Here is an 18051-nt window from a genome sequence, read left to right as displayed (position 1 = left end):
GGTTTACCACAGTCCTTGTAAAGAATCAAATACTGTCTAATCTTTGTATCTTGATTACTTACAATTCACTTCTGTTTGTAAAGTCCTGTAACTATTCCAATGTGGTGTTACTAATGCAGATATACCAGTTTATAAATACTTGCAGCAACCACAAAATTACAGAACAAATTAAGAGTAGAATTCCTGTGTAACATGTAGAGGACTGACAGTTTGCAGTAAAGTCTCTCCCTAAAAAATCCATTCATTTTTAATTGACTTTTTTTTTAGTACTGCTTAGCTTTTGTTTTTAATCAAAACACTAGGGGAGAATTTCCCATTTATTTAAAGTAAGAATTTTTAAAAAGGGCAGATTAATTGTCATTAAAAATTCATTTAAACTGATAGATGTGCCATAATGCCTACTAATTAGTCATATAATGGTATATTAGAAAATAAAAAGATTGATATTAGGGCTTTACCTGTAGAGGAGGAACAACTGATGCCCGTTAATCAATTTAAACCCCTAACCATGTGTTTAATTCTCAGTCTTTGCAGAGGGTACTGGTGAGCAGCTGTGAGCCTCAAGGCCTAGTGGTTCTGTCTAATTAGTCCCACTGAAGGCTTTCAGCCTTTCAGGAAGCCTTAATTTAGGGTTTTGTTTCAAATAGCTCTTTACACAAAGTGGAAAAGCCTGTATACCGATTGCCTTTTAGCATTTGGAAACTATGTTGTAATTATAATCATGATACAAAAAAAAGGCAGTTTAGCCTTGAAAATCCTATTGCAAAAAAAAGGGTATTTAAAACCTTGGATTGTGCTTTGGAAGGATAAAACCCAACAAATCCTCAAGTTCCTTGTACCCACCTGCCCACCAGTGTTGGCCAGTGCTGTAGCAGTGCTGGGTGTAGCTGCTTGAGCAGCGTGAGCATGTGGTGATATTTATGTTACATGTTGGCAGCAAAGGTCCCAGCCAACTTCCCCCTCTCAGGAGGCACTGACCAAATCCTGCATGGAGTAACTGTGGGAGAAAGGAGTTCTCCACTTTATTGCAAATTTAGTGAACAGGTAGCTTCTCTTCACAATAGAAGTATTGCCTTAATCCTAAGCAGATATACTTGTACATAAGATAAAATTTGTTTCTTTATATGAATATAAGTAGCTTTAATTTTTTTTTTCAGCATTTCTACATCCTCGTAAATTACAATTTAATTTTTTGGAAGGGAAACTCCAATACATAATCATACCTTAGAGTCTTGCAGACAGAGAATAATGGCTTTCCTGAGCTGATGGAGCATACTTAGTTGAATTCTTTTAATGCAATGTTTTTGTAGGTGGCTGCTGCTGTTTTTCCACTTGCTTCTCTGTGTGGGGATATCTTTACTAGTGAAACAAGCCTGATGCAGAGAAGTAATCTCTTCTACCAGAGCTATTGATAAAGTTGAAAAAAAAAGAAAGTATTTCTGGGCACTCAGATTCCTCTGAGGTTTATTCATTTCTGGCAATAACCTATTTTTCTTTGCTGCTTGAACCCTTGCCCCTGTCATAGTGATTGTTGCTTGAAGTAATAATAAAAAAATAATAATTCTTTTCCCTTGTTTTCAAACTACTATTCTCCTTTAAAATTTTGAAGGCTTTGTCAGCATTTGCATTTATATGTGTAAACCACACAAACCTCTGCCTGCTTGCTTCTGTTGATGTTATATTATGCATTAAAATCTTCTCAAATCACACAGCTCCATTCTTCTTCTTTTCACTTACTGTTTTTTTCTTTCTTGCACAGCTCTATGGAGCTCTTGGGGTCTTTGTCTTTTCCCATGCTTGAATATTCCTCTCTACTTTTGACTCAGCCTTGTGGTTGTGTAACACTATTTTTCTCTTCGCTCTCCCCTCTCCGTCCTTTTTCCATTTATGATCACTGAATATTGATCTGTGTTTCTCAGTACTGATCCTTTCACCAGAACCCCTTATAATAGCTATTCAAAAGCTAGTCGTTAAGCTAGCTTTTAAAAATTAGTTATAAAATAATTAAAATAATGAAAAATAGACCCTTGACATTTGTTTTAATGAAGTAATTAAATTTTTAACTTTTTCTGTTACTTTTAAAACTCTTCTTCATTTCTTTAAATCTTATCATCAACAACCATAAGCTACTGCTATTTTTCAACTTCATTTTACATTCCATTATGAGCTTCAGTATACATTCAACAGCATTTTTATCTGTAGACTTCTCACACTTAGCATGCTATGTAAGGCATAAACATTGTCTTCATTAATGTTCTGGATATGTCAAAATTTGCTTTTAAGGTTGAAAATTGACTGAGGTGGGCTGCATTCCTCTAGGGATTTGTTACTAATCCTTTAAAAGGCCATTTCAAATACTTTGTTTTCTTTAAAGTAGAAGTGACTTCAGACAACTATCCCTGAAATTGTGGTTCGGTACTTTGTCTTGAAAACGTCAATAACTTGCTGAAAACTGGTCTTATTTAAATATCTTACTTAAGTGTGCCTATCATATAGAGCATCTCAAAAGGTTTGTTTTACGTGTTTGAGCACACTTCAGGCTTTTAGCCACAGGTTTTCTGAAGAATCCACTACGAATATTCAGGAAAATAATCTGATAGTATTTCTTGTTACCATTTCTTTTACTAGAAACAGCTTGATAAGTATGTGGTTTTTTTCCTGTCAGTTTGACATAGAGGCCTGGTTTTAGCCACTGAATGAGCTCTTCTCTGTGGTGTATTCAGGTGGTTGTACCATTTTCACACAACCAGAACAAAAATCCAGCTGGAAAGGTATAGGGGTGGCAGGGATGTTGGTTGACGTTTTTGATAATTTCTCATTAAGATTTCAGCAGTCACGCCGTGGGGTAGGACTTCAGACCTCAGGATGATAACGCTTCTTTATGAGAAGAAAAGTTGGTGCATGAATCTTCTGGGCCCATACTTTTGTACATTTAAGGAAGCCCTGGAATGTGGCTTTCTGTGTGTGATACCATTCACCTGCAGTTGGATTCAACTGAACATTGCAAAATTGCACTTTTTGCAAAGGTGTAAGTAGGAACAATGGCAAAAGAGTTGGCCACGTGGAAGATTTCAGATTTCTGAGTTTGATTTTTTTGGGACCAAAGATGGCTTTGAAGGAGCAAAAACCAAACCCAGTGGACTCCCCTTGTACTCAGCATCAGCGAGGTCACAACCTTGAGTGCTGTGTTCACTTTTGGGCCCCTCAGAACAGGAAAGAACTTGGTGTGCTGGGATTTATTCTGTGCTCACAGAGAAGGGAGCAGAGCTGGGGAAGGGTCTGGAGCACAAGTCTGGGGGGGAGCAGCTGAGGGAGCTGGGGGTGTTTAGCCTGGAGAAAAGGAGCATGGGGAGACCTTGTGTTTCTCTAGAACTGCCTGGCAGGAGGCTTCAGCCAGGTGCAGGTTGGTCTCTTCTCCCAGGTTACAAGGGACAGGACAAGGGGACAGTCTCAAGCTGCACCCATGTAGGTTCAGGCTGGACATCAGGGGGAATTTCTTCACTGAAATGTCTGTTAAGCATTGGAATGGGCTGCCCAGGGAGGTGATGGAGTCACTGTCTCTGGAGGTGTTTAAGGAAAGAGTGGACGTGGAACTCAGTGCCATGGTCTGCTTGACAAGGTGGAGGTTGTTTGTAAGGTGGACTTGATGATCTCAGAGGTCTTTTCCAATCCAAAAGATTCTGTGATTTTATGGCCTCTTGGGTACAAGAAGTTCAAACACAGTCAAAGGGAAAACTTTACAGTGTTTCTCAGCAAAATATTATTTTTATGGCATTGATGGATAGAAGCCTACTTGAGGTGAAATTTTGCTGTTTTGACAAATATTTATGTTGGGGAAAAGCAGGAATGAAAAAATATCTTCAGTCATCCTGCAGTGAATATCACGTTGATTGCTATGCAGATTAAGTTGGGAGAAGATATTTATTACTCTTCCCTAAAAGCATGTTATCTTTCATGCTTTTTGGGTTCATTTACTTAGCTTTATATTTGAATAAAAGTATGTGTTGAAAAAAGGGTAAGGATAGACAAGTTTTCAGTAAAAGGTTATTTGATTTGAATTTTTAAACTGTGATAAATTAGTTTAATTTTTACTGATCTGTACACTTTATGTAAGTGTACACTTAGATAAATTCAGGGTTTTTATAAATTTGGTTTTAAACTTTCATCCTTCCATAGGCAACAAAAACATGCCAATCTTGTTATGTGAGTAGCAACTTGTAATTCAGAATATCTGGGTTTTTTGTAATTTTCCAAACTTAATGTCACACAAGAAGTCAAATGTATTAAATGGAACGAAAGAAAGCTGTTTCAGTTCAAATTTTTAGCCCATTAAAATAATAATAAGAACAGGGAAACTAAACTGCTCAATAATAATTGTTTTTTTTCCCTTCTTAATAATTTCTAAAGTAATTAACCAGTAAATATTTAAATTCAGACTTATTTCTGAGCTGGCATACATCTCCTGTAAACAGCTAACATTTGGATTCTTGAGGGCAGTTTTGATGTTTGCATCTGAAACAGATTTGCAATCTTAAAAAGTACGATTTTGGACAGGTGTTTTGAATCATCATATTTCTCTTTAAATCCAGTTTGGGAATAAGAAAAAAAAAATGGCAGTATCAGTGGTATGAGATGTACCAAAATGGGCCCAGGCACAGCCTAGGAGTGCTGTTGACTGTGGAGTTACAATCCTTGTGTTGTCTCAGAGTTGAGGAATGTTCCCTTACACAGCTGAGGAAACCCCTGGTCCTGCTGGGAGTTGCTGTTTCTCCAGCTTCCCAATAGCCCTGCAGAAATGAGGATCCTTTTTCCCTTCTCTCAGCATCTCAGACGTCTGAACATGCAGTTGATCAATATCAGATTCAATCTCACATGGAAATCTGGAAGGGGAAATTACTTTAGAAGCATGGTAGGAGGTGACTTTGAAAAGTCTGGAAGAATGTGGGGGCAACCCATCTGAAATATTACAAAGAGGAAGCATTGTGTTTGTTTTTGCATTTTAAAAAAGAATAACCCCAAATTGATGAATATATTTAGATCTATTTTTGTGAATGAGTATGATCATCCAAAGGGATATTTTTTAGATTTTTAATGATAAGTCTTTGTAGATTAAGCTTTGGAATAAAATAGCCTAGTGTGCTGTAATCATGCCACAAATAGGTGAAATCTTTGACAACATTAAAGACAAACAAACCTGCCGGTGAGATAAAAACTTCCTGCATCAATATGTCTGATATCTGATGATTTCTCAACACATATATGAAGAAAATACTTAAAATATGTAACTATACTAGTTTTATTATAGTTTATATGATGTATCTACATAATTTTGATTCCTAGGCATTGTCACTCCACTGGAAGTCAATTTGGTCCCTTCAGCTGAGGGTCCTCCTTTGGTTTTGGTGCACTCCCATTGTGTTTCTCCAGGTTCTGTTTTTTGTCCCGAGTGGCAAACCAGTGGTTCACAGGCAATGAGACACACTTCAGTCTGGGATGAAACATGATTGAGGACAAGGATCAGAGATGGAGGAGAGCCTGACTGCCTCCTCTTTGTTTCCTAACCCTCCCTCCCTCCCTGCTCAATAGAAAACCAAGCCCTGGAAGTGGCAATTCTGATGTGACTCACAGCAGTCTCAGTCCCCACACTCTCCATTTACTCTGGCTTTTCTTCTCAAGCTGCTGACAGGTGATCAGAGCTGTCAGGCCTGCCTTTGTAGGGAATGCCATCTGCCAGGGAAGGAGGAGGACAGGGCAGCAATGATTGCTCTGAGCTGTCCCAGATCTTCCCACTGTGTCCCCACTCTTGTGTTTAACCAGTGGTCATTTTCAGCATCTTTCCAGCTCTGCTGTCTGCAGAATTATCCATAGTTTTCATCAAATCCTGTTACTGTATATATTGATATAATACCTTACATAGTTATATAATATAGGTATATATATAACTATATTATATATATGGTTTCCCTGGTGGGCTTCCAGTTGCTGTTTCCCTAGTTGTCTTCCCGTTGCTCTTTACTCCAGCTCTACTTAACATTTGCATCCTTTCCATAATCCTTTGCCACTTCTTTTCCCCATGCTCTTGGCAGCCATCCCAAGGCCTGTGAGCTCCCACTGTCACTCTCTTTGTGTACCTGCCTGACCCCACTGCTGCACTCAGCCTGCACTTTGGGGTGGTCACTGCCAGCTTGTCACACCCAAATCTCCAGGGAGGAGCTTGCCTTCAGGTGCAGCTCAGCCATTCACAGTCTTGTCTTGGTGCACTTCTCCATCCCAGCGTAGAAAATATCTCCCAGCATTACTCCAGCCCTTTCAAACACAAAAAGAAATAATGAAATAGACTTTATTACAATTGTGCTTGTTTTTTGTTTTTGAATATAGTGAAGTTGCTGACTGGGTCCTAGTTGATTTTGCATTATTAATGGAAGTATTTCTGTAATTTCATTAATGTTTCCCTTAAGGGAAAATACTATTCCCAGCTTAACAGTTTGGTGTGGGATGTTGTTGTTTTTATTGAGGGAGTTTTAGTTTCAAAAGTGAGTGCCCTAGATACTGACATGTCAGACTATTACAGTATCCACCAAAGTCAGATGAGATAAATATCTTACCAGGAAGCACAACTGAGGGAAAGAAAAAATAAAACTGACCAGTTTCTTACCCTGGGAACATTAGCTATTGCCTGGGGTTTTATGTAAATGTCAGCCTCTTACATGGTGCAATATAAATATTAGTATTTTAAATTTATATTCTAGCTAATTTAATGAATAACCAGGTCAGGACTTATTTATGCTAACTGCTGCACAAAGCAGTAGCATGTGTTCATGTAGCAAAGATTGAGTGTAAAGCTGAGTCTCTTGAAAATAAGTGGTTTGTTCAAGAGCAATTTGGAAGAGTTGAATTTAATTTTGGTTTAAAGCATGACTCTTACTGTTGCCACTTTGGGCTTCTTTGTTAAAAGTGATTATTTTAGAGAGCAGGTCTTTCTTAGCATCTCCTGGGAAATATGTCTTTAGAAACTAAAATGGAGACTCAGTGTTAATATCTGAGCAATGCAGTATTTGCCAGGTTTTTTTTCCCCCATTCCCACTAGGCAGAGTATTTAAATAATTATAAGATAATGTACAGCTTTCCAGAAGATTTTTTTGCCTAGGACTCATGGCTTTTTCTGACCAAATTGCATATGTCCAGAAGTAATGCTGAATAAAGAACAGAAGCAAACCATTTACACCCATGATATATAAACTTTTTTAAAAATTATTTTTCTCCTTTATTTATTTAGCTTATTGCTACAATACAACTAGCTCCTGTTCAGTTGACCAGGTCATGAATATTGTGTAAATTGAATGTCTGTAGCTTCCAGTGTTTGGGTAACATCTCTCAGTGTAAGAGCCAGGCACGAGATCAGTCTGGATTTGAGGCATTTTTAGTACAGCTCCCATTTAATCTCTTATTTCAAAGAGACAGACAGACGTGGCTTAAAACTCCAGGCACTCTGTCATTACCCTAGTTTTTTTTCCCCCATAAGTGTACAGTAAATTACTGGTTTCTGACATCTCCTGATAGTGTGGTAGCTATGACAGAAATGCAATTGTAATTCATGGTGTCTTAACCTTGAAGTGTTTTTTGTTGCTGTCTTTTGAGTGGGGAAAAATGTTTTTGGATGTCTACAGATTTATTTTAAAAGCCATGGCCCACATTTTGTAATCAGATTTTGTTTTTTAAAACAAATTATTTTGCTTACACAAAATATATCCCTTAGTGGGAGAAATAATTAAAAGAAAAATATTTTAATAATTTCATCTATCAATGAAATTTCAATAGCGATTAGAGGAGGGAAACAAAAGGATTCCTTGACATAAGAACAACTTCTTTTTCAGGGAACATCACTGTGGTTTCATGGTGGGAGTGATCAGGTAGTGCTCAGGGCTTTTCTTTTTATTTACATCCTTCTCACCTGTTTTCTGCTGTGTTCTCAGAAAAAGAAACGGAGCATTTCTCTTCATTGGGAAGACATAGGATAGCTGCAGGTTCTGCTGATCCAAAGTGAGAGCCCTGCTTGTCACATTTTATGGTATCTATTGAAAAGAACTGGACCTATTCCCAGATGAGTCTTTGGAACCATTTACCATGTCTTGAAATGCATTTCAATAAACCTGCAGTCCCGGGTGGGCATTAATCAGCTGGTGTGACAGTGCTGTAGCATTCCAGCTATGCCTTTCCCTCCTTAGTGTACAAATACTCCCTCACTTGCAGGGGAACATTTTTGTTCATAAAGGTGGCATTTTTTTAAAGGAGCTATGACTGTGCAAAGTAACGGCAGGATTTAGATGAGAAGTGTAACTTTGTTTTTCTAGAATATATGTTTAATGTTCAGGTGATAGAAATGAGCAGCTTTTGTAAATAAAATTCTGTGTCAGAGGCACACTTCCTCAGTCCAAAGTGATACTGGTGGTATTCTCCAATCAGTGTTTCAGAAATATCAGTTAAATGCAGTTTTTTACTCTTTTGATTTATAGCAAAGTAGAATTAGACAATGAAATTTCTGTTCTGATATAACTATTTTGGGAAAATCCAAATAGGCACAGCATTACTATCTTTATTAATTACTTCATGTCTTTGGTTATGGAGGGACGACTATAAACCTGGAAATGTCAAAATAATTGCTTTTTAATATGCAGTTATTGTAGCCTACAAAGCTCAGGAAATCCAGTATTTTATTGAAGCTGCACAAGGGTAGTTTACAAAAAGTAGGAATATTAAAAGAATGGAGAAGTTGAAAGAAAGAAAATGAATGGGACAAAATCTCAGTGGATCTTCCTAGTTCTGTTGTTTTTCCTTGAAAATTATTTGTTGTGTGTGCAACAAAGCAAACTCAATAGGTTAGGTTAGCTGCAGGTATAGGGGCAGAAAAGCCACTTTCAGAAAAATACTTTGATTTATCCTTTAGTTATTTTTGCCCTGTAGCACAATGTGATATTGTTTTGCAGTGTGTGCTTGAAATAGTACTCAGAGTCTGCTTGCCTCTGGAGTGTGTATGGTTTGGGTCTTCCATCTTCAAAAAGGATAAACTAGAATTTGAGACAAAGAAAAGGTGAACAAATCTTAGGAGGGGAAAACCAGATGAAATTAATTTTACGACTTCTAAGAGCAGCAACAAAACAGAATCCAAGAGGCTGGTAAAAAAGGAAAAGGTTGCAATTTACATGTCAAAGACATAAAAGTCCAAGAAGTTTGTGGAGAGATCTGAATTGTAGGGCACTTCCAGCACAAGAAGAACAGGGTATTTACAATTTGGGGGTATGTTTAACCTGAGGGTTAGAGAAAGATTTCTAACCACTAGAGCGAGAGACTTATGGAGCATCTTTCCAGCCAACTTACATAAAACCACAAAGATACTCCCCTCCTCTTTCTGAAAATCTTTCTGGCAGAGGTTAAGTTACTACTGGAAACACTGGGGAATTGGGGGAGCTCTTATGATCTGATGAAGTATAATTGTTTGCAAGGATCTCCTAACACTGCTTTTTAACTTGTGGTTTAGTTTGTTAGCATTTTACTAATAACTTTGATAGCAATTAGGTTTCAGTCAGTTTCTCAGATCTTACATAGGGTTTCAGTAATGAGAAAAAAGCAGCAAGGTTCATGTGCTCTGAAAATCAACGTTAAATGCAGTATTTGTGGAATGGAAAAGAAACAGGGCCAAGAGTATACTGGCCCTTAGGAATTTGGCTAAGGATACAGTCTGTCACACAGTATTTTATAATACTTATGTTAAATTACTATTTAGATATATAGATTGTGGGAGATGAGGTTTTCCATGACTGTCTGAGCTCAGGTTTAGATGGACTGATGCAGTTTGTTCCAATAGCACAAACTTTTTTGTTTTCCTCCAAAGGAGAGCGTGTTTGTACACAAGGGGTACACGGTGTTTGAACGCCTGATATCAGCAGCTTTCATGTTTAAATACACTCCCTGCTGTTTATCAATAAGTTTAGTTTTAATATGCTACCAACAGGATGTTTTAAGGTGGGAATAAAGGCAAATCTTAGCTTCTACAAGTTTGTCATTTATCTAATGCAAGTTTTCTTTGAACCTTCACATCTGTTTATGTCATTGTTTGAATTCTTGTAAAAATTGTTGTGGTGCAGCACAACAGTTTCCAGAAACTGGAAACATGATTTCATATAATTGTTCTTTTAAGCAGCAGCATGAAATAATTAGTATGGGGTACTTTAATTGGTGGTATCCAATTGACTTTTTATGAAAGACTTGAATTGTAATAAAAGCAGAGAACACAAGTTGGTTGGTTCCTATAACCCAGTGCTGTCATCTTTGGGGAAAAGAAGCAGCAGCTCTGTTGTGTATTTAATGGTAGATCCAGTATGTATTAGGTGCTCAGCTTTTGGAGTTTCTTCTTCTTCTTTTTTTTTTTTTTTTTAATCAAACATCTTCTGCGAAGAATTTTTGACAGGAAAATTATAGGATTGGTGCCCACTCTTAAGATTTATGTTGATAATTGAAGCTGCTTCTTCTCAATAAAACATAAATGCAGCTTAAATAACTAGCTAAAAGAAAAGGAAGATGAAAAAAAGAAAAAGTGTAGATATGTAGAAAGATTATAACTTGGTTGTCAAGGCCATTATACCCCTCAGGCAGTTGTCACTAAATCTGTGCTTACTGCTCACTATGGGCCAGTCAACTAATCATGCAACTTCTGTCCCTTTCTGAGCTAAGCAGTGCTATGAAATTTGCTAGAGGAATGTTACTTTATAAAATTCTAAGATTAAAAAAAAAAAAAAATAGACATTTCTGTTATTTATCTTCTCCAATATCATCCAGCAAAGACAAAAAATATATATGAGCATTCCTGGATGATCCTGAAGGATTTTTTTCCCTGGCTAGGGTTTTGAGTCTCAGTTTTCAAGAAAGGTAGAGGTCAGTCTTTATGCTTTCATTCTGTACAGTGCTTAAAGTACATGTACAGCCAGTTAAATGTCAGTCTGGAAAGCTTGCATACAATGTATCTGACAATGGTATTTCATTTATTTGTGGTCTGGGCCAGGCTGACAGAAACAATAGGAGGCTTGTACTGTATTGTGTGCTGGCTAGCTAGAATTGCCTGTGAAAATACAAACACAGTACATACTAGCATATGTCAAAACTTTGGTTTTTAAAAGGCTTCTTAACTGCCTTTTAAACATCTTACATTGAAATTGACGTTTTATTTTTCCAGAGCATCTTACGAGCAATTGATTTTAGCTCTGTAATCCTTTGTTTCAACGCCTTTCTTTGGGCATTACATAGGAAGTGAGTAAAAATATAAGGTTTTTAATCCCTCTGTAGGCATTTTTACCTTAGGAAGAGGGATTTGAAATTGGCCAACACACTTGTGAGGGCAGAAGTATCCGGTGAGGGGCTTTTCACAAAAGCTGTGTGAAAGTTTGGGATGAGTAGACACAGATGCAGCTTTGCAGTGACTGAGATGTGTTCTCAGGGAGCACAGAAGTCTATTAGAGGCTTTTCTAGCTGCTGCAAAACACCAGCACTGGTTGACACAATTTTCTTGTGCTCCTTTCACTGGGTTTGGCCTGTGCCAAACCTCTCGGAGGTGCTGCTTAAAATTTGTGTTTGGTGATGTGCAGGCTTGGGCTGCTTGAGCCAGCAGAAAGGTTTGGAAGCTCCCTGGCTTCTGCTTTTTCTACCCAAACCTTATCAGAAGAGGAGGTTTATTGCTGTTTGAAATGTTTTGTGATCAATTTAATGATTAGTAATGATCATGTAAAACTACCCTGTTTTGCTACATACAGAATGCAAATGTATTTCAATGTAGTCTGGCCATACTGACCGATTTTGGAGTGGGTGGTAGTGCTAGCTGATTAGTTGAACATTTAATTATCTTGACGTGAAGAAAATGTGAAATAAAATGAAAATTGCACATTTTAGGATAGTTTTATTTTATATACATATATAAAAATATATATGCCTGTATGACATAATTAGCATGTATTTAAAACAGCAGTCCCTGGAACTCTCCTCTTCTTGTCTCCTTTCCCTGTTTCCACATCAGTTTATGGTCTATTAACCTGCAGTGAATAGATCTTGTGTTTCTCGTGCTTCCCAGCTGTTCAAACGCCATGTTATTAATGTTAATAAAGAATCTTGGCATCTGAGATTTTAATAATCAGGAATTAGTGACCCAAGAGACTAGTTTTTATCCATGGCTAAGTTGTGCTTCAAGAAAGACGAAAATGAGGAAAACAATAATTTGAATTTGAGTCAGCATTTTAAGACCTTGAAAGTTTTGATAGGTGTTCCCAATTTGGAATTCTTGGGTACCTGGTAGCTTATCATATTTGTCTGTGGTATATATCTATTCATACTGTTGCTGGGATTGTTTGTTTGTTTTTTGGAGTTTTGGGGCTATTTGGGTTTTTTTTTCATTTGTTTTCTGTTTTCTTTTTGTTTGGGTTTTGGTTTTGGTTTTTTTATGCAAGTTATCAGCTTGAATTTTTAAAGAGTCTGAAATTGAATGCTTTTCTAGAAGAGCATCTTGTTTAAAAGTACCTTGTCTAGGAGAGTATCTTATTTGCTTGTAACTTTTTTTTTTATGCTGGATACTCTTGTCTCACAGTTTTTTCTAGATTGGAGACATCTAGAATTTTATAAAGCAAAAATTTTCCCTGATGCACGAGGCATAAGAAGCATTCAAGCTCTCCACGTATTTATACTTCTATGGCACTGCTTTACAAGGAACTTAAGAGATGATAGTACAAGTGAAATAAAGCAACTCTGTGGGCCTTGGAAATGTTAGAGTTACTCTGTAGACATTGCATGAATTAATGGCCCTTGCAGGAAGTTGCATGAGGTTGGCTATGGCTATGGGTTATGGATTAGAAGTACCAGTTCTGCTGGTTGAGGTGGTCTGATCTCTGTGGAGTGTCTGCAGGACTAGTTTTTGTAGTTCTGGATGTGCATATGCATGTATGTATAAATTTATGTGCATGAACAGATCCATGTAAAGATGGATGTGATTTAGGAATCTGGTTGTCCTCTAGTATTAGGTCCCCTCTTGAAAAAACGCTTTTGAACATACTCACTTGGGAGAACCTTGCACATAGTGAAGTGCACTAAGGTTTTCTTTTGTGTACTTTAGGATGTTAATAGCTGCTCTTGTCAAATGGTGTGCTGCAAGGTGATGGTTAAGTAGCTGTTTTGCAAAACACCGTGACTGTACCTGGCAGCGATTTCCTAAGAAAACTTTGTTTTCTTACCTTGCAGGTTCCCGTCTTCGACAGGAGGATTTCCCGCCTCGGATCGTGGAACACCCCTCGGACTTGATTGTTTCCAAAGGAGAACCAGCCACTCTGAACTGCAAGGCAGAGGGAAGGCCCACCCCCACCATCGAGTGGTACAAGGGCGGGGAAAGGGTGGAGACGGACAAGGATGACCCGCGCTCCCACCGGATGCTGCTGCCCAGCGGATCTTTATTTTTCCTGCGCATCGTGCACGGGCGCAAGAGCCGGCCGGACGAGGGGGTCTATGTGTGTGTGGCCAGGAATTACCTCGGGGAAGCCGTGAGTCACAATGCATCGCTGGAGGTGGCAAGTAAGTGCATTTCCCTCCTCCCCCCCTTCGGTAACAGCCGCTTGCTTTGATGTTATTTGAAGATAAAAATAAGTGTGAGCTGCCTCTGAGGCAGTGACTTGAAAGCAATGAAGGAGTTACACGGTTAATTATTATTTATACAGAGATAGGAAAGTAGAAGGGGAGTCAGGAGATGTATCATATCACTGGAGAAATTCAGATGATTTTGTGCGTTCTTGCTACTTTTATGCTTCCGTGAAATTATGATTGCTTTATGTTTGTAAGGGTTTGTATATTAGTTTCAATTTATACATGTTTTTTCCTCTCCAGATAACCATGCAATTTACAGTGTGTAACAGGAGGCAGGATAGCCAGGATTTGATCTAACAGGGTGGTTGTTGTTGTTGCACAAATAAGCACTAGAAAGAGGAATGGCAGATTCAGAAACACAAAATTAATTATTTTTTCTCTAAAAGAACTGGCTCACAAAGTTATCTCTCTGGTTTTAAGTAGTGGCCAACGGAAGGAGCAGTCAAGTATGTTCACATCACTTTGTAATGCTTATCTCTTCCTGTATATCCTTTAAACTCTACTTGTTGTAGAGGAAGAGAGTGTACATTAAAGTGGTTTAAGCATTCATATGGAGGGCCAAGCATAGGTAAAAAAAAAATCAATTTTGGGGGTACTAAAGTATGAGAGGAAGCCTTGCAATTCAAAGTTAGATATCTATTTTGAAGTGGCTTTTATAGGCTTCCTTTGTAATGTGTAGCAATTCACCTGGTATCCGGTTGAAGAGCAGCACAGAACTGGGTGAGTCACTCTGGAAGCACTGATCTCTGTTGACTGAATGATTCATGTTGTTAAGGAGCTCTGAAGAGGCTCCTATCTCTTAGATAGGTTAAGTGCTACCATTGGTGTATAGTTTTAGAAGAAGGGTTTATAGATTTTCATAAGTCTCACAGCAGACCAAGGAAATAGACTGTAAATTTGTGCATTTGCTTGAGCCCTCTGTCTGGTCTCTCACGTTCAAGACAATCCCAAGGACTTTTCTAACTACACCAGAAAGATCTCAAGCTTCACATACAACAGCATCGATATACATGATTAAGATCATGTTGTTTCCTTGTTAACCACTTTAGTGATAAAAGTAATCAGTGTCTGGGTAGCTGGAAGTATGCTTATCCAGTAAATGTGTAAACTGTTTGAATCACACTTACTCCCAAATGCCATATCTGGTATCTTGTAAGTGTAATTTTGAGTGGGCATTAATGGTTGAGATCTTGATTTTTATCTAATTGCTGTTTCTTTTATAGCACTTCATGTTGGTCCTTAGAAGGGTTTTAATGTTCTCTGCTTGTTTCACGTTATTTTGGTTTGTGGTGTACCTTGAAGTGATGTTGAAGTGCACACAGTGCTTCTGTGTCTTCCACACTTCTCATCAGAACCCAGAAATGTGAGGTGGACTTGAGGGATTGCTGCACTGTGCATGCATCAAATGTGTACATAGCTATTAAATGTGTTTGTCACCCCTGGCTCAAACAGTTTTCATGTGATTATAGTAGAGAGTCTTACCAACAGGGCTGAATGCAAAATATTGATATTGCCACAAATTTTTTGAAGAGTTTCAGCCAGCCCTTGAGACAAAAAAAAAGACTTCTTTTAAGTGTGGAAATGTACACCATTTAACAATAACGTAGCATTAAATTGTTAATCCTCCTCAAAGTGGAACTCACTAGCCCTTGTATCAAGGGCTTTTATCAAAAAATAACTAGCAACAATGCTGTAAAGAAAAGTCACAGTCTATAGTCATAAATAAGATTTGTAGGTATAATGAGATACAGTTTCAGTTGCATACCAGGACATTGTAGACAAAGAACTTTAACAGTAAAGGTTATTATTTTAGTGGAAAGGTACTGATGTGACAGTGCAATAGCACCAAACCACTTTAAATAGCACAGAAGAGGTGAGGAACAAGGAAAGAGTTGAAGGCTGGTGGAATAAATTTGCATTAAATTAAAAAGCTCTACGTTATAGGTGTAATGCTATCATCATTATAAACTGGAGCTGCGTTCACAGCTGCAAATCAGCAAACTGCTCTGTTTAGCTCTCAGTACACCTGTGCTGAGCCCCAGAGCATTTACATTTGTATGCCTCTAGTCATACACAGTTGCTTGTTTAGAAATCCTTATGTTCTAGTTTAATTTTTGTGTGTTTGCAGAGTCAAATTGCCTTTGTTTGGTTTCTACTTTCCACAAGTACAGAAGATGATTAAGAGTACTCATTATATGCTTTGATGCTACAATTTTAGCCAAAAACATTTGTGAAACAGGAGACAGCATCATGTTTTGCAGTTTACCTGCAAGATCTTGACTGGAAGAGGCAGCTCATGTCTGCACCAGTTTGTTTTACAATGTGATAGGAAATTTATGGCTTTTCTTCCATCATCTCATATAGTAACACATTGTTAGACAAAGTTCCTTCACTTTCCAATGGAGGTTGTGCACTTTACTTTAGATGCTGGTTAATATGAAAGTCAGTTTTCATGTCTGTTATGCCTTCATGCAATTATTTTTCAACTTTTTAAGCAGTTCCCATGCTCATCTTTTGAGATCAATCCACAAAGGGAATTTGTTGCCTATGTAGTCAGGTGGACATCTTCCTTAAGCACGTTGTTCTCAGATTCCACAGTTGCAAAGAAGGAAATGTCGGGGGATTTCAAAGCTACAGATTTCAGAAGATTGCACTGTATTAAAAGCTGTTTTATCTTTTTTTAAATACCTGTGTATTTTAAGAACTTTCAGAGCAGCTTTAGATTTGATTACCACAGGGGAGTAGTGACTTAAATCAGAATTGAAGATGGTTTTCTATCTGCTTTATCCTCTGCTTTGTCACTTTCTAGTTATCAGCCTCTCCTTGGTGACTTTACTGACATTTGCATGTCATTTAATCCAGAGGATGCTGCCTTTTCTTCCACTGATATATATCTAAGCAATGATAGTGTTAGTCCTAAATTAATACCATTGAACATGACCTAAATAACATTTATTATCAGCAAATTGAATTAAATAAGCCTCTTATTCAATCTGTGGCTCCTGTGACCCCTTACAGAATGTTTGAAGGTGTCATGTGTCTACTCACATCATTAAGGATTTGTTGTATCTTCTCCATAATCCTATTTTATTTTGTATAAAATATTTGTGCAGCTTATTTGCTTAAGTTTCTCTGGTTATTTCTTTGAAACCAAGCCCCATCCCCTAAAAATCCTTAAAACAAGATGATCCTCTGACTGGTCAAGAGAGGTATCCTAAATCTACCAAACCTGTGCTTTAGCCAGCGACTTGATATTTCAAGAATTAAAATCTTTCAGACACTTTGGAGATGAATAAAACTACTCTCTGTTGCACAGCTCTGTGCAAAGAAGCTTTGTAATTTAGTATTACTTGACATTTTCTTTGTAATTTACATCTGTGATAAATGGGAAGGAGATAAATTTGCCTAAAATGTGAATCACAAGTCAGTCGAATAAGTGATCTAACTCCTGTTTAACTGGGGGATTTATTTTTTTTAAGTTGACTGGCTTCATCTGTATTTGAAATTCCATTTCCACAACATTTTGAAATGGAGACTGGCTGTATGTGTTCAGAGTCAATTTGCAGAAGCATGCAGTTTCTGCAGTGTAGCCCAGAAGGGCTGAGTGATGGGATAATCAGGCTGGAGGCATCCTCCAGACTGAGGCTGCTCCAAGTCTGTTTCCATCCCTCTCCCTGACTTCCTGAACTCTGCCTTTTGATCACTGGAGACCTACTTAAATTAGCTCCATGTTTTGTTTTGGAGGAATGTAACTGGTTTTGGATTACTGCCTACCAGTGACACGTTCTCCGGTGGTGAAAGGTCCTAAGGAACGGGGACAGGGCATGTCCTTGTCAGAATGAAGCTGGGTAATTCTCTCTATAAATGTCAGCTTTTACAGGTGGCAGAAGAAAGTGGAGTCATACTTCATCCTCAGAGTAAAGGCTGAAGACTGTTTTGGCTATCACATAAACAGTTGGAAAACAAAGTTGTTTTTCAGAGTAGGGGAATAGAAGCAGTTCTGAAAAAGTGCATTAGCAGACTGGAAAGTGGCTGCAAGCTGCTTCACATGCTTGAGTCTCTCAGGATTGTCTCGTGAATGAAACCACCTGATTAGGACCAAATTCAGTTACTGGTGTGTGATAGTTTGTTTCAAAATTTAATTTTTTTAAAATGTTGTTCCATTTTGAGGAAAATTGTATCCCTGGATCATCTTGTGGATGTCTGTTAAGTAACAATTTTGTAGAAGCCTACTCATGTCAAGAGTGGCAACAATAGCTGCAAGGGTATATTCATCTTCCTTTCTCCACTCTAAAGATTTTTCAGGCTGTTAAGAAAAAATACAAATGCAAATGAAGTTGTTTATGTTTGCTAGTCAGGGACTCTGCAAATCTGTTTTTCAAA

The 18051-nt window shown here is 37.8% G+C and overlaps 1 protein-coding gene across 9 annotated transcripts in view; it reads left to right on the top strand.

The window, feature by feature from the left end:
- The window catches only part of ROBO1 (roundabout guidance receptor 1), a 687829-nt gene that overhangs the window by 422026 nt on the left and 247752 nt on the right, over positions 1-18051 (top strand). For 8 of the 9 annotated variants that reach the window (XM_077174535.1, XM_077174531.1, XM_077174536.1 and 5 more), the window contains one exon: positions 13273-13599. The exons of the other annotated variant lie outside the window; for it this stretch is intronic. In XM_077174535.1, coding sequence (XP_077030650.1) covers positions 13273-13599 — 327 coding nt within the window. The remainder of the gene's footprint in view (positions 1-13272; positions 13600-18051) is intronic. 9 annotated transcript variants of the gene reach the window in all.

Source organism: Agelaius phoeniceus, chromosome 2 (genome assembly GCF_051311805.1).
Source record: "Agelaius phoeniceus isolate bAgePho1 chromosome 2, bAgePho1.hap1, whole genome shotgun sequence".
Classification (NCBI taxonomy): domain Eukaryota; kingdom Metazoa; phylum Chordata; class Aves; order Passeriformes; family Icteridae; genus Agelaius; species Agelaius phoeniceus.
This window is presented reverse-complemented; position numbering and strand designations above follow the sequence as displayed.